Genomic DNA, 15,325 nt, shown 5'->3' on the forward strand with positions numbered 1-15,325 from the left:
TGGTTTCTCTTCAGATCACAGAAGTTTTTTGCCTTTTACTAAAGATTTCCGTGGAGAGGAACATTAAATTTCAAAACCGGGTGCCATACAATTCACAGACGTCCGGAGGGGCTATTCCTTGAGCTCCGTTTCTTGTGCTCAGGCTGCAAAGAGGGCAACGCTTGGTTTGAGCTGGTGCTTTGCTACCAGATACATTTTTAAAGGCCTAATCCTTAAATCAGTGCCATCCAATCCTAGCCTGCCTCCTTTGCTGATCTGGTCGGTCTCTAGGTGGGTCCGGCCCAGCTTCCCGCTTCCTTTGCTGCTCCTCTCGCCTCCCCGCCCGCTTCTGCACTGGCCCCGGAACTAGAGTTGGAAGGAGGCGGGCAGGGACTTGGGCCTTCGAGCAGAGCCCCCGTATGTCAGGACTCCGCTGACTTCTGTGGATATTAATAACTGGCTGCTTCAGCGACCTCCAAAGAGGCAGCCCTGCCCCAGGCGCTCTCCCGCCGCCGGGTGTGAGGGGGGCCGGCCCAGCCGCAGTCAGGGCAACAAACCGCCCCCGCCGCCGCCCTCGGGCTCCAGCACTGCGCAAGCGCGGCCCCACCCCGCGCGGAGCAGACATCTCCCCTCCCAGTGCCAGGCTGCGGTCATGTGACAGTGCCGGTCACGTGACAGGATCAGCTGACCGCCGGCGGGTGGTGGGTCGGGGCCCAGGCTTCGCCTTGGTTTCCCCCGCGCCCCCCGACCCCGCGCCCGCAGATGAACGGGGCGGCGCCGGTGTGGGAGCGGCCCTGGTCGCTGGACGAGATCCGCAGGGGCAGCCAGGCCTGGTCGCTGGCCTCGGACGCGGGGGTGAGCGTGCGGCCGGGGCCGCGGGGTGGGAAGGGGCCCCGCTGAGGCCTTGGGAGCACGAGACTTCCGCGGGGAGTCTGGGCACGTGCAGAGACCAAGAGCCGGTGGAGGGCTCCCCGGTCCCCACAACCACCCACTCCAGTGGCAGCATCGGCGAGCTCCTCCCTTCGCTGCCGCTCAGCCGGCCCTGTCCAGTGCGAGCAGGAGCGGTGACGGGTCGGGCACTGGTGTGCGGACAACGTATTTCACGCTTACAGTAGCAATAGCACCAGGGACAGCAGATATCCCTAGCTGTGCCCTGCTCCCACCCCCCTCCCCCAGTTTAGTCCTCATAGCGCATGTCTGGTAGGTGGTGGCATGGCAGTACGTGGAAAAGTGTCTGCTGCCACTTGTGTTCAGTCCTGCTTCATATCATTGGAGTCATCTTTTGCTTTAATCTTTGTAGGTGGGTCATTGACGGGTAAACTGATCCTGAGAGAAATACAAAATTGACCACAAAAATACTGGGGAGAACCTGTTACAGGAAAATCCAAATATTGAGCATTAGGCACCCATGTTAGGAGTTGTGTAATGTAAAATTGTTTATTTTGACACTGCCTTCTCACTTGACTGAGTTGCCATCTCCAAGGTGTCCGAGGTCTCTTGTGGTTTAAGGTATCAGAAATTAAACAACGTTTCCTCCCGTGTTCTAAATAGCTCCTGCGTTTTCTACAAGAATTTTCCCAGCAGACCATCTCCAGGACACATGAAATTAAAAAGCAAGTGGATGGGTTGATTCATGAAACGAAAGCCACAGACTGTCGTCTACATAATGTCTTCAATGATTTTCTTATGTTGTCCAACACACAGTTCATTGAGAACGTGAGTGCACCAGATTCTAACATCAGGCTTGTACTTCAAATAAGTTGATACCAGATCTGTTGTGGTGTGGAAAAGTGACAAACTTTTACATTAATATAGAGAGCATTTTTCCCCTGGGTCAAGATAATTTGATCACTTTCTTTACTCTCAGGCTGCTTGTCCCTCTCTCGGTATAATTTGGAGATATTTAGGCATAAAATGACTTCTCCTTCTCCTTGAGATGTCTCCTTTCCCTTGTTGGTATTAGCTGCATTCTACAGGATCCAGAGGCAAGTGACTAGGATGATAAAGGTTTTGAAATAAAAGTCATCTGAGGCAGAGTTGAAGGAACTAGGTGTGGTTCCTTTGGAGAAAAGGAGATCTAGGAGTGGACAAGCTAAAAACTATCAGTTTTGGAAAGGCTGCTATAAAGAAGATGGAGGAAAAATTCTTCTTTGCCTTGTGAAACAGTAGATTCAAAAGTAGCAAAGCACATTTAGATCAATTCTCAGGAAAAAACTTTTTAACTGTAAAAGCAGAAGGGTAATAGGATGAGCCAGTATTAGAAATTGTGGAGCCTCTTTTGGAGGTTTTCAAAAAGAGACTGCATAGGCATCTGTATGGGATGGTTTAGGAATGAGTAAATGCTAAATTTGTCTAGGGGGTTGGACTGGGTGACCCTTGAGGTCCCTTTTGGCCTTATTCTAGTAACTGTAAGACTTCTTCTAGTTTTAAAATCTCAGCTGTTTAGGTGCAGCATACTTGGCATCTGTCTGTGACCTCCCTCCCCCCCACCCCTCCCCTTGAGTTGAGGAGGACTGATATGGTATAGCCAATATCCATATCTCTGTGCCTGGAGGTAGGGGTTGACTACTACTGCCCACGGGCTTGATCTGGCACGCACAAGAGGTTGAATCCAGCCCAGGAAGGTCTGAGTTGGCTTGGGGGGTCATGAAGGATCTGGTGTTATACAGCTGTATGGAGCTGCCTATCCCCGCTGCAGCACCCTCCTTTACAGCCCTCCCTACTGCTTTGTGTCTGAACTTACCCAGCCCCTCTGCATCTTCAGGAAGGGTAAGCACAGGCAGCTTATACTCCTTGGGGAGTGGAAATTTGCAGCCCAGGCAGCAAGGGGCTGGATTGTAAGCTCTGGTTCAGTGTAGCAAAATGTTGCTGACCCCTGGTCTAGAACATCTTGTTCAATTTGGTTATACGAGTTTGTATAATAAGGTTTCCTTCTGTGAAGGAGATTCTTCATAGTTTAATTTGAAAAGCACTCTGGGGTGTTGGTGAAAGTCACCCATAGAAAGGAGTCTGTTGACATGCATTATAACTGGCGTTGGTGTTGGTGCAAGCAGCAGGATGTTCTAAAAGCTTAAACTACATTTCCACCCAGAATGCTCATGTCTGACTTCTTAGCTGTAGTAGTATATGGTAGAATCAGGAGTACAACCAAAGATTCCTGATTTAACCTCTACTAGGTTTCTTACGAGACATAAATCAGCCCTAGCCACCTACCTCAGAACAGGCTGTGGAAAGATGGTGAGTGGAATCCATGCAATATATCTGCACTGCTTTTGGAAGTAGGGCAGATATAGTGGTTGCATCTCAACATGTCTTATACTGAAGTTGCACATATAACTTTAGGATGCATATTATGCAAGTTGAAGCATCTTTTTTTATTATGCTAGTAGCTGGCTTCATCAGAGGTTGTGGCTGGAATATAATTGCAGTTGCCACTGTTGCTTGTTAAAAAACGGTATCGGTTGCAAATATTTAGTGCTTACAAATTGTGAACATCAGTATTTCAGCAAAGATTGGTTTGAAGTGTTAGCGTTATATGCTTACTAAGGAAGCAGTGTCATAATGATGTATGGTTTAAATTTCTTTAGGCACGCTAAAGCGCTCGGTAGTTCATCACATATTGTGCTTTCCTCAGCATTGTACTCAGATTTGTGCTTTGCTTTAAAAAAGTAACAATACTTTGCAAAGGACAGCCCAATGGAGAAATGGTGCCTTTATTTTTATCTACTTGTAATATCTATTTGACCAAGTAATATTGTGCCTAGCATAACACTGCTGTATAATAACATTGAAAAAAGTTGGTGGTAGTGTGACTGTTTTAAAATCTCTGAAGGTCTGGACCAAGTTGTCTCAAGTTGGTTGGTCAAAAATTGAAATACGTGTATTCAGAGGGATGATTTTAATTGTTTTTCCTAAGTTTCCTATGCCTTGACTAATCTGTGGAATGATGAGAATCTTGTGTACAGTTCTGCACACCTCTATTCAAGAGAGACTAATTTTAGCAGGAAGACGTGCAGAAAAGAGCTATCTCGGAGAAAGGCTGAGAGATGATATTATAGTGGTATTTGGAGAGTAAACACCAGAAAAGGAGGAAAGCTATTTAGGATAAAGTACTGTATGGTGGTGGCACAAGAATATAGTGCATAAACTGGCTCTGAATAAGTTTAGGCTAGAAATCAAGTCTTTATCCATAAGAGGATTAAGATTCGAGAGCAGTCTCCAAATAGGAGTAGTGGGGGGTGAGACAACCCCAGGCTAGTCTTAAAACCAAGCTGAATCAGCTTATGGAAAGGCTAATATGATGTGGTTTCCAGGGATGACTGAGGTCTGGACTCTGACCCAGCAGATCCCTTTTAGTCTAAGAGCTCTGAGAGACTTACCTGATGGTCATAACATTCTGGTGAGATCCTTGCAGAAAGGAAGCCAGCGAACCTTCTAACAATGCAAAACTAGGAGCTGAAAGTAACTGTCCTAATTAAATGCATTGAGGCCAGCTTGAAAATAGCATCATGGGATTTTTTTGATGTAGGTGTTACATGTTGGTCTGTTTTTAATGGGGAATTAATTGACCCACTTAGATATTCCTTTTGCCTTCTGGAGAAGCTTGGTGTTTAGCACCTCCATCAATGCCTTGCATTTTATTTGAATTAATTTGCTTAAATCCATAGAGAGTGTATGATGAAGAAGTAGAAGAACCCATTCCCAAAACTGAAGCTGGAGACAAAGCGGAACAGGTAAATTGATTTAACTCTGTGTGCTGTCAGTGTGCTTGGAGGTTCAGAAAACAGAAGCAGACAAACTTTCCCTGTGATTTTTGCAACTTGTAGGCCAAATCCTATTCATCTTGCTCTTGAAAGTCAGTCACTTAACAGTGCAACAGAAAAATGCAGGAGCACTGTTGAGGATCACTGCTATATTGTCTGCCTGTGGTCCCTTTACTACGCTAGCTTTCCTTGTCTGATAGCTGATTTTGTTTAGGTCTTAAAGTGTAATGTGTGTTTGTAGCAAGAGTTAAATCCACTTTCTAACTTGCGGCTTTATGGTAGACCTGACATTGTAGCCAAAGTTCTGCTAGTGGTGCAATGTTAGGAAGTCTTTAGCCAGTGGATTGTACAGATGCAGAAAACAGTTCATTTTGGGAGTTCTTAATTAAATTTGAGGTAAAAAAGGACACATTTTAACTATGTGAAATCTTGAAGCTTACTTGGAATATTTTCTCTGGCATGTAGTAAGGTAGCCCTGTTAAGCATTGCATTATATTATTGACCTGAACTTTGGTAGTTACATTTTACAACCAGAACAACACTAACCAAAACTAAACAGGAAAATGTTTCTCTCTGACTTCTCAAGGAGAAAACTCGGGAACAAAAAGAAGCAGATCTGATCCCAAAGATCCAGGAAGCGGTGAACTATGGGTTGCAGGTCCTGGACAGTGCTTTTGAGCAACTGGATATCAAAGCAGGAAATTCAGACTCGGAAGAGGAAGAAACTAATGAAAGGGTAGAACTAATTCTTGAACCAAAGGTAAAGCAACCTTCCTCCCTACCTCCACAAATATTGGACTTGAGTGCTTTTTTCACTTGCAACTATTCAAGTGGGGAGTGATGACAGGGAAATCATTACGTTGAATGATTGGCATCAGATTGAAACTACAGGTTTCCCTCATTTTTAAGCTGTATATGTGTTCCCAGAGAGCGGTGCATAAATTGAAATTGCATAAAGCAAACCCACTTTACAATGTAATAAATAGGGATAGGTTCCCATGGTGATGAGAGAGGGAATGAGGCTGGGACTAGGGAAGAGGTGGGGGAAGGGTGCCGTTCCTGGGGCTGCACAAGGCAGCAAAGCTGAGGGAACAGAGCAGCACTTACCCCAGCCCTGGCTGCAGCGGCCCCAGGAACAGCCAGTGCCAGCTGCCTGCAGCTGCTGGGCTGTACCATGCTCTGCCTGTCCTTACTCACCTCTGCTTTTGGGCTGTGCCATGCTGTGGTGCAGGCAGCTGGTGTTGGCTGCTCTTGGGGTTGCTGCCTCTGGGGCTGGGGTGAGTGCCGCGCCCAATACCACCAAGGGCTCCACTTGTCCGCACTCACCCCAGCCCATGCTGGAGCAGCCCCAGGAGCAGACAGCACCAGCTGCCTGCACCACAGCATGGCACAGCCCAGGAGCTGGGGGGAGCCTGGGCATGGGAGGACAGGCGGAGCATGGTGCAGCCCAGTGGTTGCAGGCAGCTGGCCCCAGAAGTGGGGTGAGTGGGGCCATGGCCCCTTCCCTTCCCCCCACAGACTTATCTGCTTGGGGGGGGGGGGCGCATCTATGCCAATCACGTAAGAGCGAATTTACCTCGCATATAATGAATTTTGGGTCTAAATATGCTCATTGCGTAAGAGCAAATTCGCATATAAAGAACCCGCATAAATTGAGGGAAACCTGTAGTTACAACCTAGCTCGGTCTACTTGTGGCAGGTTAAGCAGAAACACTCCTTGTTGAGTGGTTGCTTGTTGCATGCTCGCTTAGCTTTCTGGTTGGCTCAGAGGCAATGGAGAGGATGGGAAATTTTATTATATACAAAAAGCAAACTCTAATTTGACAGCTATACATTTTTAGGGCTTTATAATGCCCACTAATGTAAAAGTAATATTTCATAGTAGGCTTGAGAAGGGGCATATTGGATTTTGGGGTAGGATAGGGACTTTAATTAAATTTTTTCCTAGCACCACAGAGGAAGAGCAAAGAAATTAAGCATGTCTTCTACATTTAATTAAAATATCTCCATTGGCCTAGTGAGTATAACTGCTAACTATCATTTTTAGACTCAGGAGTTTGGCATAAGACGTGTACCATATTTTGTCATATGTAACCCACACCTTTTCACCAAACAAGCTGGTGAAACTTAAGGTGCACATCATATGCGAGAAAACTGGATCCTCATGGGTTCAGAAATTTGGCGGCAGGGGAACTCTGGTAGTGTTAATTGCTATGGCTTCCAGAGTCGCATCAATTAATGTTACTGCTGCTCCCCTGCTCCTTAACTGGATAACAAGGCCCTGCATGCCTAAAGTCACTCTGTGTCTGGGGCCAGTACTCAGGATCAGACCCATGCCTGGGGTTGGAGACAGCACACGGTCTTGGAGCTGGCATGGGATTAAACTCTGTGCTCCACGTCAGACCCAGCCTGTGGCCCTGGACCTGGCATTCTGAGTTGATTAATGGGTGGCATTCAATGCCAGGGCTGGCAGTAAGCTCAGCTCTCTAGCTGCTGCTTCTCAGTTTCTGCAAGGAATAGATTTTTTTCCTTCATCTTTTCTCCTAAAAACAAGGTGCCTGTTTTACATGCTGTGGTATGGTATATGCAAATAAATATGGTGCATACTCATCTTCATTAGTAGTAAACTTTAAGTCTAGAGACTGTCAAATCAGCATGATGCTTCAGTTTGCATGGTCCCAAAGCAATTTAAATAGGTGAATTAAAATTTGAATTGATGAAAAAAGTGTTATATTAAGGTTCTGTATGATGATGGGCTTTCTTAGTTTTGTGTCTTTAATATGAAACTTAAAGTTGTTTGTATTTTTGTTTGGTTTTTTAAAAATAGGATGTATAAAATATGGTTTTAGCAGCAGTCTAAGGGCAAAAAATAACCCCTCTTTTTCTTTCTTCAGGACCTCTATATTGATAGGCCTTTACCGTACTTAATTGGCTCCCAGCTCTTCATGGAACAAGATGATGTTGGTCTTGGGGATCTCTCTAGTGAAGGTGTGTGCTGGGGATAGCTTTACTGAGGTGTCTTAGCTTACTGCTTTGTATTACATTGTACAGTGATGTTGGTCACTGCACCTAATGAAGGAAGGATATACCACATTAGGTATCTGTGAAGGCTTGAATATCATATATATAGTAGGGACAGCGAGTGCTTACAGGATCTGATGCTTGTAAACATGAAATGGAAGGATTAGCTGAGACCTATGCTACTACAAGCAATCTCTTTAACCTATATTTTAATTTTATTAATAAAGCCTATTTAAGTCTGTAGAGTAGACAGCCACAGACTAAGGATGGGGTTAGTCGCATGTTTATGATTAATGTCTGAACTGAGCATCCTTTTCTGCTTGTTCCCTTTAAACAGAAGCATCAGTGGATAGTGATCGTGGGAGTGTAATTGAGAGTGAAGAGAAAGATGAAGAGGTAAAAACTCAATTTTCTTCACAAATATTTGGGCAGCTTGATCATGTAAGAATGTTTTTCTGAAAGGTCAGGGGTATCTTAACATCTGCTATTTTTAATTGTGGGACAAATATTTCCTTTTAGTGTTCTTAAACAATTTTTTTTCCTGAAGTCTCTTTATTTGAGCTCTAGAGTGGTATTGGTTCTAATTTTGCTGGAGGTACTGAGTATGGCTTTGTGGTGGAGAGATGTAGTTAGTTGTGTTAATCTAAAGTCAAGTAGAAGGCAGGGTAGATTTGCACCTTGTAGGCTAACCAAAGTAGATAATGGCACAAGCTTTTTTGAGTTGAAACTCCCTTCATCAAATGCTGTGAAAGGAAGTGCAGAAACACTCACCTGATCACTTTTCTCTAAAATTTATTAGAGAGTTCCTGTGTGCTGACTGTTCTCTGCAAGTGTATGAAATAATCCAGTGGTAGAGTATGGTGACAGAAAATGCCATTCCTGAACTACCCCTAAACTTTCTCTTGGCTTTGATTATGGTGAAACATAACTTGTGGCTTCTTAGGTGCAATTTTTGCACTCCTTGCATTTGACAGATTGGATCTATAACATGTCCAGCTGATATGACAGTTACATTCTAACCAATAAAATGGAAGTGTGCACTCTCTTTGACAGGATTTGATTTATTTTTATTTTTTTGGCATGCTTGGGAATAGAATGATCTTCCCTGTTTAATCAACCTGAAGCACGTATTTGAACATGTTGAGTGCTTGATTTAAGAAAAAAAACAACCTTAACCTAGTAGTGTCTGATACATTTATTTGCTAGGCCAGAGTGTTCAGTGATGGGAAAGCAGCTGAGTAGATGCAGTGAGGGAGGGTGCTGATAGAACTTCAAAGTCTTTTACTTTGGGGATCTGGCATGGCTTCATACATATCTATCAAATGTCTCTTGCTTTCTAGGAATTGGATGAAGAGTTTGGAAACCCTAGTGAGGATGACCAGAAAATGGTATGAGCAAGCACTTCTTGAACAGCAGTAGTGGCGCTTGGTATAGTAGAGGTACAAGGAAGAGATGAGAACTTAATCTAGGACTTAATCTAGACTTTTAATTGTTCTTCCTATGAAGATGCAATTCATGTATTTTTGTATGTTTAGCACCTCTGGACTGCATGGTCCCTTATACATGATGTTGCTGTGTGGATCCTCAAAAGGTGATCTGCAGGGCATTGCACCTCTAGTGCAGATCTTCAGGGTTGTAGAATATATGGTTAGAGATACCAGAACGAGATGTTGAGGGGAGCTGAGGGGCAGAAGCAGGGGAAGGGTATGCATAGTGTTAATGCTGCCTTAATGAGTCTTTCTTTGATCCCATTCCAGTCTACTGCAATAGCTGTTCTAGCTGCTCAGTGAGATAAGGTCTGGGTTGCAATATAACAGATGGTTTGCTAGCATTACAGATGATACAGAGGATGTGCTGTATCATTTGGAAAGTATAACAATTTCTCCCTGGTTCCCACACTTAAAACTATTTGACTGTCTCTTGAGCAAATTTGGTTGGACTTGGTGGCATTTATCATACTTCTAGCTGTACTGAAATGCAGGGGCTTGTTGTTGCCTCTCAGAGAACTGCACCGCTGAGTGACGAGGACGAAGATGATGGCTGTGATCTCTTTGATTCTGAGAAAGAGGAAGAGGAGGAAGATGACATAGAAGAAAGTGCAAGGCTGGTAAGAGATGGCTGTTTGGGGTGCAGAGAGAGAAAAATGTTGACAATATTGCTAGTGCGGTGATCACTAGAGCCCCCATCCAGACATTGTATTTCTTGTGGGATATATGTAAGTATCCTGCAACAAATCAGAACATGCCACAGATTAAAGAAATTTCTCCCAGGAAAAAATGGTGGTTCTACCACAAAGAAGGCAGATCCATGACAAAATTTCTGTTTTAAGCAGCAACTTCTTTGTCATGTTATCAAAAATTGAATGGGTGGCCAGGGAGAGAGAACCCCATGATCCTACACTGCTCTGCTCTCCAAAAGGAGGAAGAGAGAACAGCTAGCTCCCTGACAGCCAACCCAAGGATAAGCTGTAAGGAAGGACTGCAGGCTGCCCTGTCTTGGTTCCTATTTGGTAGCACCTGGAGCAGGGACGCTGCCAGCAAGAGCTGCTCAGGTGAGAAAACCAGTGCTCTCAGCTCTGCTAGATTGCTCACTCAGAGCACTAGCACCTGGAGAGCTGGAACACTAGCAACCAGGAAACCTGGTTGCAGGTGTGCACCCTTGAATGTCTAAGCTGTGTGCAGGGTGGTGGTGGGAAAGCCAGTCACTGGCATTCCCAACTTTTGTGCTTTGGGGACACAAGAAGACTTAAAGTGCTTGCCCACAGCCTGGGAGCTGGGAGTACCAGTGACTGTTATTGTGACTCTCAGGCTGTGGGCTCACGCCTTAAATGTCCTAGTGTACCAGCAGCATGGGAGGCAGGAACACCAGTCATCAGCATTCTTGACTTCCGAATTGTGGGGGCACTGAAGTGTTTAAACTATGTACCTACAGCTTGAGATCTGAGAATGCTGGTCCCTGGCATGCCATTAGCAGTGACCAGTGTTCCCAGTAGGCCTTCAGCATGGAAGGCGCCTAGAAGTTCTCACTTATGGTGTGTTGCAGAAGTTTGAGGTTCTCGCCTGGCATTATCTGCACAGAATTGTAGCTGGGGTGAGCAGGTTTCAGGTTGGTTCTAAAACCACATTTCGGGGTTCTGCAAAGCCACTTGATGGGTTACTATGAACAGGTATGGCATGGAGTGAATTGCAAATATAGCCAGAAACCAGACAGCATTAAAAATTTTTAAGAGGGGTACTTGTTTTCTATCATTTGTATGACCTGTTAAATTGCATGATCTGTCCTATTCTGAAGGACTTTGGCGCTCTGTCCATGCTGAAGGCTGGTATCACATTCCCCCTTGGTTTGCAGACTAAATAAGCCCAGTTCCTTCAGCCTCTCCTCAAAAGTCATGTGTCCCAGCCTCCCCATCATTTTTGTTGTTCTCTGCTGGATTCTCTCCAACTTCTCCGCATCCTTTCTATAGTGGAGGGCCCAAAACTGGACACAGTACTCCAGATGTGGCCTCACCAGTGCAGAATACAGTAGTATAATAATTACTTCCCTTGATTTGCTGGTAATGTTCGCACTAATCCCACCCAGTATGCCATTAGCCTCCATCGCATAAAGGCACACGGTCAGCTCATATTTCACTTAGTGTCCACTGTGACCCCCCAGGTACCTTTCTGCAGAGCTGCTGCTTAGCCAGTCAGTCCCCAGGCTGTAGTATTGCATAGGATTCTTCTATCCTAAGTGCAGGACTTTGCACTTGTCCTTGTTTAAATTCCTGAGACAAGTTCCTTGATACCAAGTGTGTGTTTGTCTCATACTAAAGAAGGCCTGATTCATTCTTCTGGGATTTGTACCTTTCTTTACAGGGAATTTAGGTATTAATCCTGCTGCTTAGGTTGCTGAGCCATTGGGTAACGTGTTTATTTCTGTCAGTAGGGGGATGGATGATCCAAATGTAACTGCTAGTTTGGTGAGGATTGAGTTGCACTGAAGGAACTGAAGTATCTTCTTGTGCCTACAGAAAAAGAAAAGGCCAACATCATTTGCAGATGAGTTGGCAGCACGGATAAAAGGAGAAATGCCAAGCAAACAAGATGAGGAGCAGTCGTGTAAGCTACTTTTTAGTATATGGGTAGTGGACAGTGGTGATAGTTGAAGTTGGTTAGAGGGCTTGTGTAGTAACACAATAATTCTTTCATAGCCTAGTTTGATTCCATAAACATCAAACACTATTAGCATGTGGTGTAAATGATACAACTGTGCTTTACAGTTGTCAATGGGATCTGAAGGGTGATTGTGATCAGAGTTACATATGACAGTTGTGCTGGAATTAGCAAAGAGAATAGGTGAAACCTTCCATTTGGCTTTAATACTCTCACCCTTGCATGCCAAGTCAGAAGGAGATTCTCACATAAAGTAAAATTGCCTGCCTGGGCACACGGGGTGTTAAATGATTTCAGGTGACTTAAAGAAAAGCTCTGCTCACTGGTGGCCTCTTTCCTGTTTTTAAGAGTGAAATGGCGTGTGTCCTCAGGTTTTGTTTTACAGTTTTCATTGCATAACTTAACCAGTAATCCATTTGGGAAACTCTCCTTGTTGTTCTTAGCCACACTTTAGACTGACAGAATTGTAAACGCATCTTACTTGGCCATTTATTCTGTCTGTGTTTTTTCTGTCTTGTTTAGCTTGAACAGTCTGGACCAGTGTTTCTCAACCTTTTTTGTACCAGGACTCATTTATAAACATCCATGGCCAATCCTGACCCAGTGCCCCGCGCTCCTGACCTGCTGCTGTCCCCCACCCCCAGTGTGTGGGGCATTGGGGGGGCCCCAAGCAGCCCATTGCAGGCTGGAACTGTGACAGCCTGTAAGGGAAAAGCCAGTGCTTCCCACATTTTTGTACTTTTAAAGGAGAATCCATTTTTAAAGTTTCTTGATATATTTTTAAAGTTTGTTCGTGACGCTTTCATATATTCTTGTGACACACTGGTCTAGACTAGTTAGTTCTGCACAGGAACATTCATAGGTTGACAAAGTGTTCTTGTTTGGTAAAATCATGCAGGAATCTTCTGGTCCCCAAACCCCCAGTTAAACCCTTCTTATTTTCTGTATGATACAATGGGACCCTGCTACTGATGTGAAGTTTCTCAGTGCTCTGTAATAAAAATATAAGAACTGAGAAGTTTGTATGCTTCACATTGCATGACAGAGTCACTCAGTTTAATAACTGGGACATAAAACTAGTTTATAGGGTTGTTTCACAAGACTGTGCAGTGTAGGTGAAAGCTTGTACACAAGCTCTGCTTTTGACTAATAAACTTTCTAACTAATAATGGACTGGCCTCAGGTTGTGTAATTCAGGTGTAAAGATTAATTAGAATAACTTAGGTCTTAAACTCTTTCTTCTAGCCCTGTCATCAGCAGAAGTCAAAACTAAGAAGACAGTGAAAGAAAAGAAGGAAGCTAGAGTTCCATCAGATGGTAGGATTTCTTTTTCTATTACAGTAACTCTTTCTTAGTTGCAAGGGGAGAAAGTGATATATTCCAACAGTAGGATTTCTGGACTAGATAGGAACTAGGATTCTTCACTTTGTGAGCAATTGGGTTGTTTGTGTTTGTGTCTATGCTGAACTAGAGTAGAAATGGCTGCAGAAGAAGCTGTTGCTTAAACATGATCTTTTGTCAAGATACTGTAATCCTATACTCTGGACAAAGCTGGTGCTTCCCCATTGCATGTGAGCATGGAAGATTAAAACCAGAGTTGTTGAATGCTCTTCAGCATTTGTATTTCTGTGTCTCCTTAATCATTATTGAGATTGCAGTGGACTAAGCCTACATCATGGCAGTCTGGTGTGTGTGCTGTGTTTCTAGATGATGATGATGACATTTTCAAACCTCCGAAGCTGACCGATGAGGACTTTTCACCGTTTGGTTCTAAAGGTGGCCTTTTCAGTGGTGGAACTGGACTCTTTGACGATGATGAAGAGGTTAGAGACCACTGGATAAGAGGGGCAGAGTGGAAGCATGGATCTCTGTATAGACATCCCCTAAAAATAAATGGATCTTGATCTTGTTGGAGGGTGGGAAAGCAAGCCTAGATGATATGGTAGATAAAAACCATGCAGATAAAGGAGCATACATCATTTCAGGTGAAAGAAATTCTCCACTCACTCTGGAAATCCTCTGCCTTTCCTCAGGAATCGGGGTTTAACCTGATATTTTAGGCCGACTTGTCAATCTTTTTCTCCCTTGTACCATAATTGCTGTTTAATTGTACCTGTTCCTGAGGACAGTCTTAAAAAATATGTGGCTTGTGTGTAGTTTTGTGTGATCCTTAGAATTAAAGGTCCTGCATAAATGTAACAACTAGCATTTGACTAGCTCCCTGGCAAGAATTTTTCACTCTTAGTTCACATTGTCTTCCTATTTGCATCCTCCTGGGATACCTGTGTTGCCTAGGAAACTTAGGGTATATCTGCATGATACAGTGCTGGGCAGAGCAGAATGGATTGGCAGTAAAAGTAGCATGACCAGGCCAATAGGCTAATTAGGTGTGCTGAAACTCTGGGTATATATGGGTGTGGGCAGAGTGCTGTGCTAATGGAACTGAACTGCTTGCAATACCTGATATTTCTGCACAGCACCATGTTACACTGTCAATACACTTATGTTATACATAGATATAGGAGATATTTATGTATGAAACTGCTTGAGGGGAGAAGGTACTAAACTGTCCTCTTTCTCTTCCTCTTGCTGTATAAAATGCCTCCATTCTATTTAGATAAAGACCTAGAGATTTAAAGAGAGCTGTCTGTATTTTTAATAACACTTAGGAGTTGGGATAAATTAGAAAATGAGCAGCTACTTTTTTGTAACAGGTGGTCAGCTACCTGACTAATGCAGTAGTATGTCAGCGTGGACCAGAATAGAACCCATCCAGTTCCGTTAGCAGGTTACTGAGTTGCAAATTAAGACCAGAGAGACTTGAGAAAGAAACGCCCACTGGCTCAAATGTTCCTTGTAGACAAGACACCAATATCTAGCAACTTCGGAGAGCTGAAGTAGATGCATCTGACATCCCCTGTTGGATAGGTATCAGTGTAAGAGGGAACTTCCCACTCAAATGCTGCCTTTAGTCTGTTTTTAAAGTACAGTAACAAAGCTTTCCTCCCTAAGCAGCAACGTTCAGCTTTCTTTAGAGAATGATAGTACAAACCAGGTTTTTAACATTCCTAAAAGTTTTAAAAATACTTATTTACTTATTTGCAAAGGTTACTTTATTCTGCATCTATTAGTTTCCTTTTACACTTGACCCATTTCTTTGGTAAAGCTTGCTAGAAAAATGAGTCACGCAGTTCTCCAAAGAGTTGCATTCCAAACTTGCATGTCCAGTCGCTCACAAAGACTGGCTTTTACTGATGGGTCACTAGGGCAGCTGGGGAGTTATTTCTTAATGAATTTAATGGGGGCCCAAATCCCTTAGGCATCTAGGTTGGGACTTTCAAGTGCTTGTCTGCCATCAGCCTTTGGGGGTTGGAACCTGTATCTTCTATTTGCATCTCTATTGAGATCGGA

The 15,325-nt window shown here is 44.0% G+C and overlaps 1 protein-coding gene across 1 annotated transcript in view; it reads left to right on the forward strand.

The window, feature by feature from the left end:
• Positions 1-656: 656 nt before the first annotated feature.
• The window catches only part of LOC109323856 (WASH complex subunit FAM21A-like), a 51,169-nt gene continuing 36,500 nt past the window's right edge, over positions 657-15,325 (forward strand). Inside the window, exons 1-12 of the mRNA XM_019555525.1 lie at positions 657-834; positions 1,531-1,695; positions 4,647-4,712; positions 5,329-5,502; positions 7,637-7,730; positions 8,101-8,159; positions 9,104-9,151; positions 9,766-9,870; positions 11,773-11,860; positions 13,160-13,231; positions 13,622-13,737; positions 13,830-13,899. Of these exons, the coding sequence (XP_019411070.1) occupies positions 742-834; positions 1,531-1,695; positions 4,647-4,712; positions 5,329-5,502; positions 7,637-7,730; positions 8,101-8,159; positions 9,104-9,151; positions 9,766-9,870; positions 11,773-11,860; positions 13,160-13,231; positions 13,622-13,737; positions 13,830-13,899 (1,150 nt within the window). The 5' untranslated portion in view covers positions 657-741. The remainder of the gene's footprint in view (positions 835-1,530; positions 1,696-4,646; positions 4,713-5,328; positions 5,503-7,636; positions 7,731-8,100; positions 8,160-9,103; positions 9,152-9,765; positions 9,871-11,772; positions 11,861-13,159; positions 13,232-13,621; positions 13,738-13,829; positions 13,900-15,325) is intronic.

This window comes from Crocodylus porosus, unplaced genomic scaffold, assembly GCF_001723895.1.
Source record: "Crocodylus porosus isolate Cpor-Errol unplaced genomic scaffold, CroPor_comp1, whole genome shotgun sequence".
NCBI classification, from domain to species: domain Eukaryota; kingdom Metazoa; phylum Chordata; order Crocodylia; family Crocodylidae; genus Crocodylus; species Crocodylus porosus.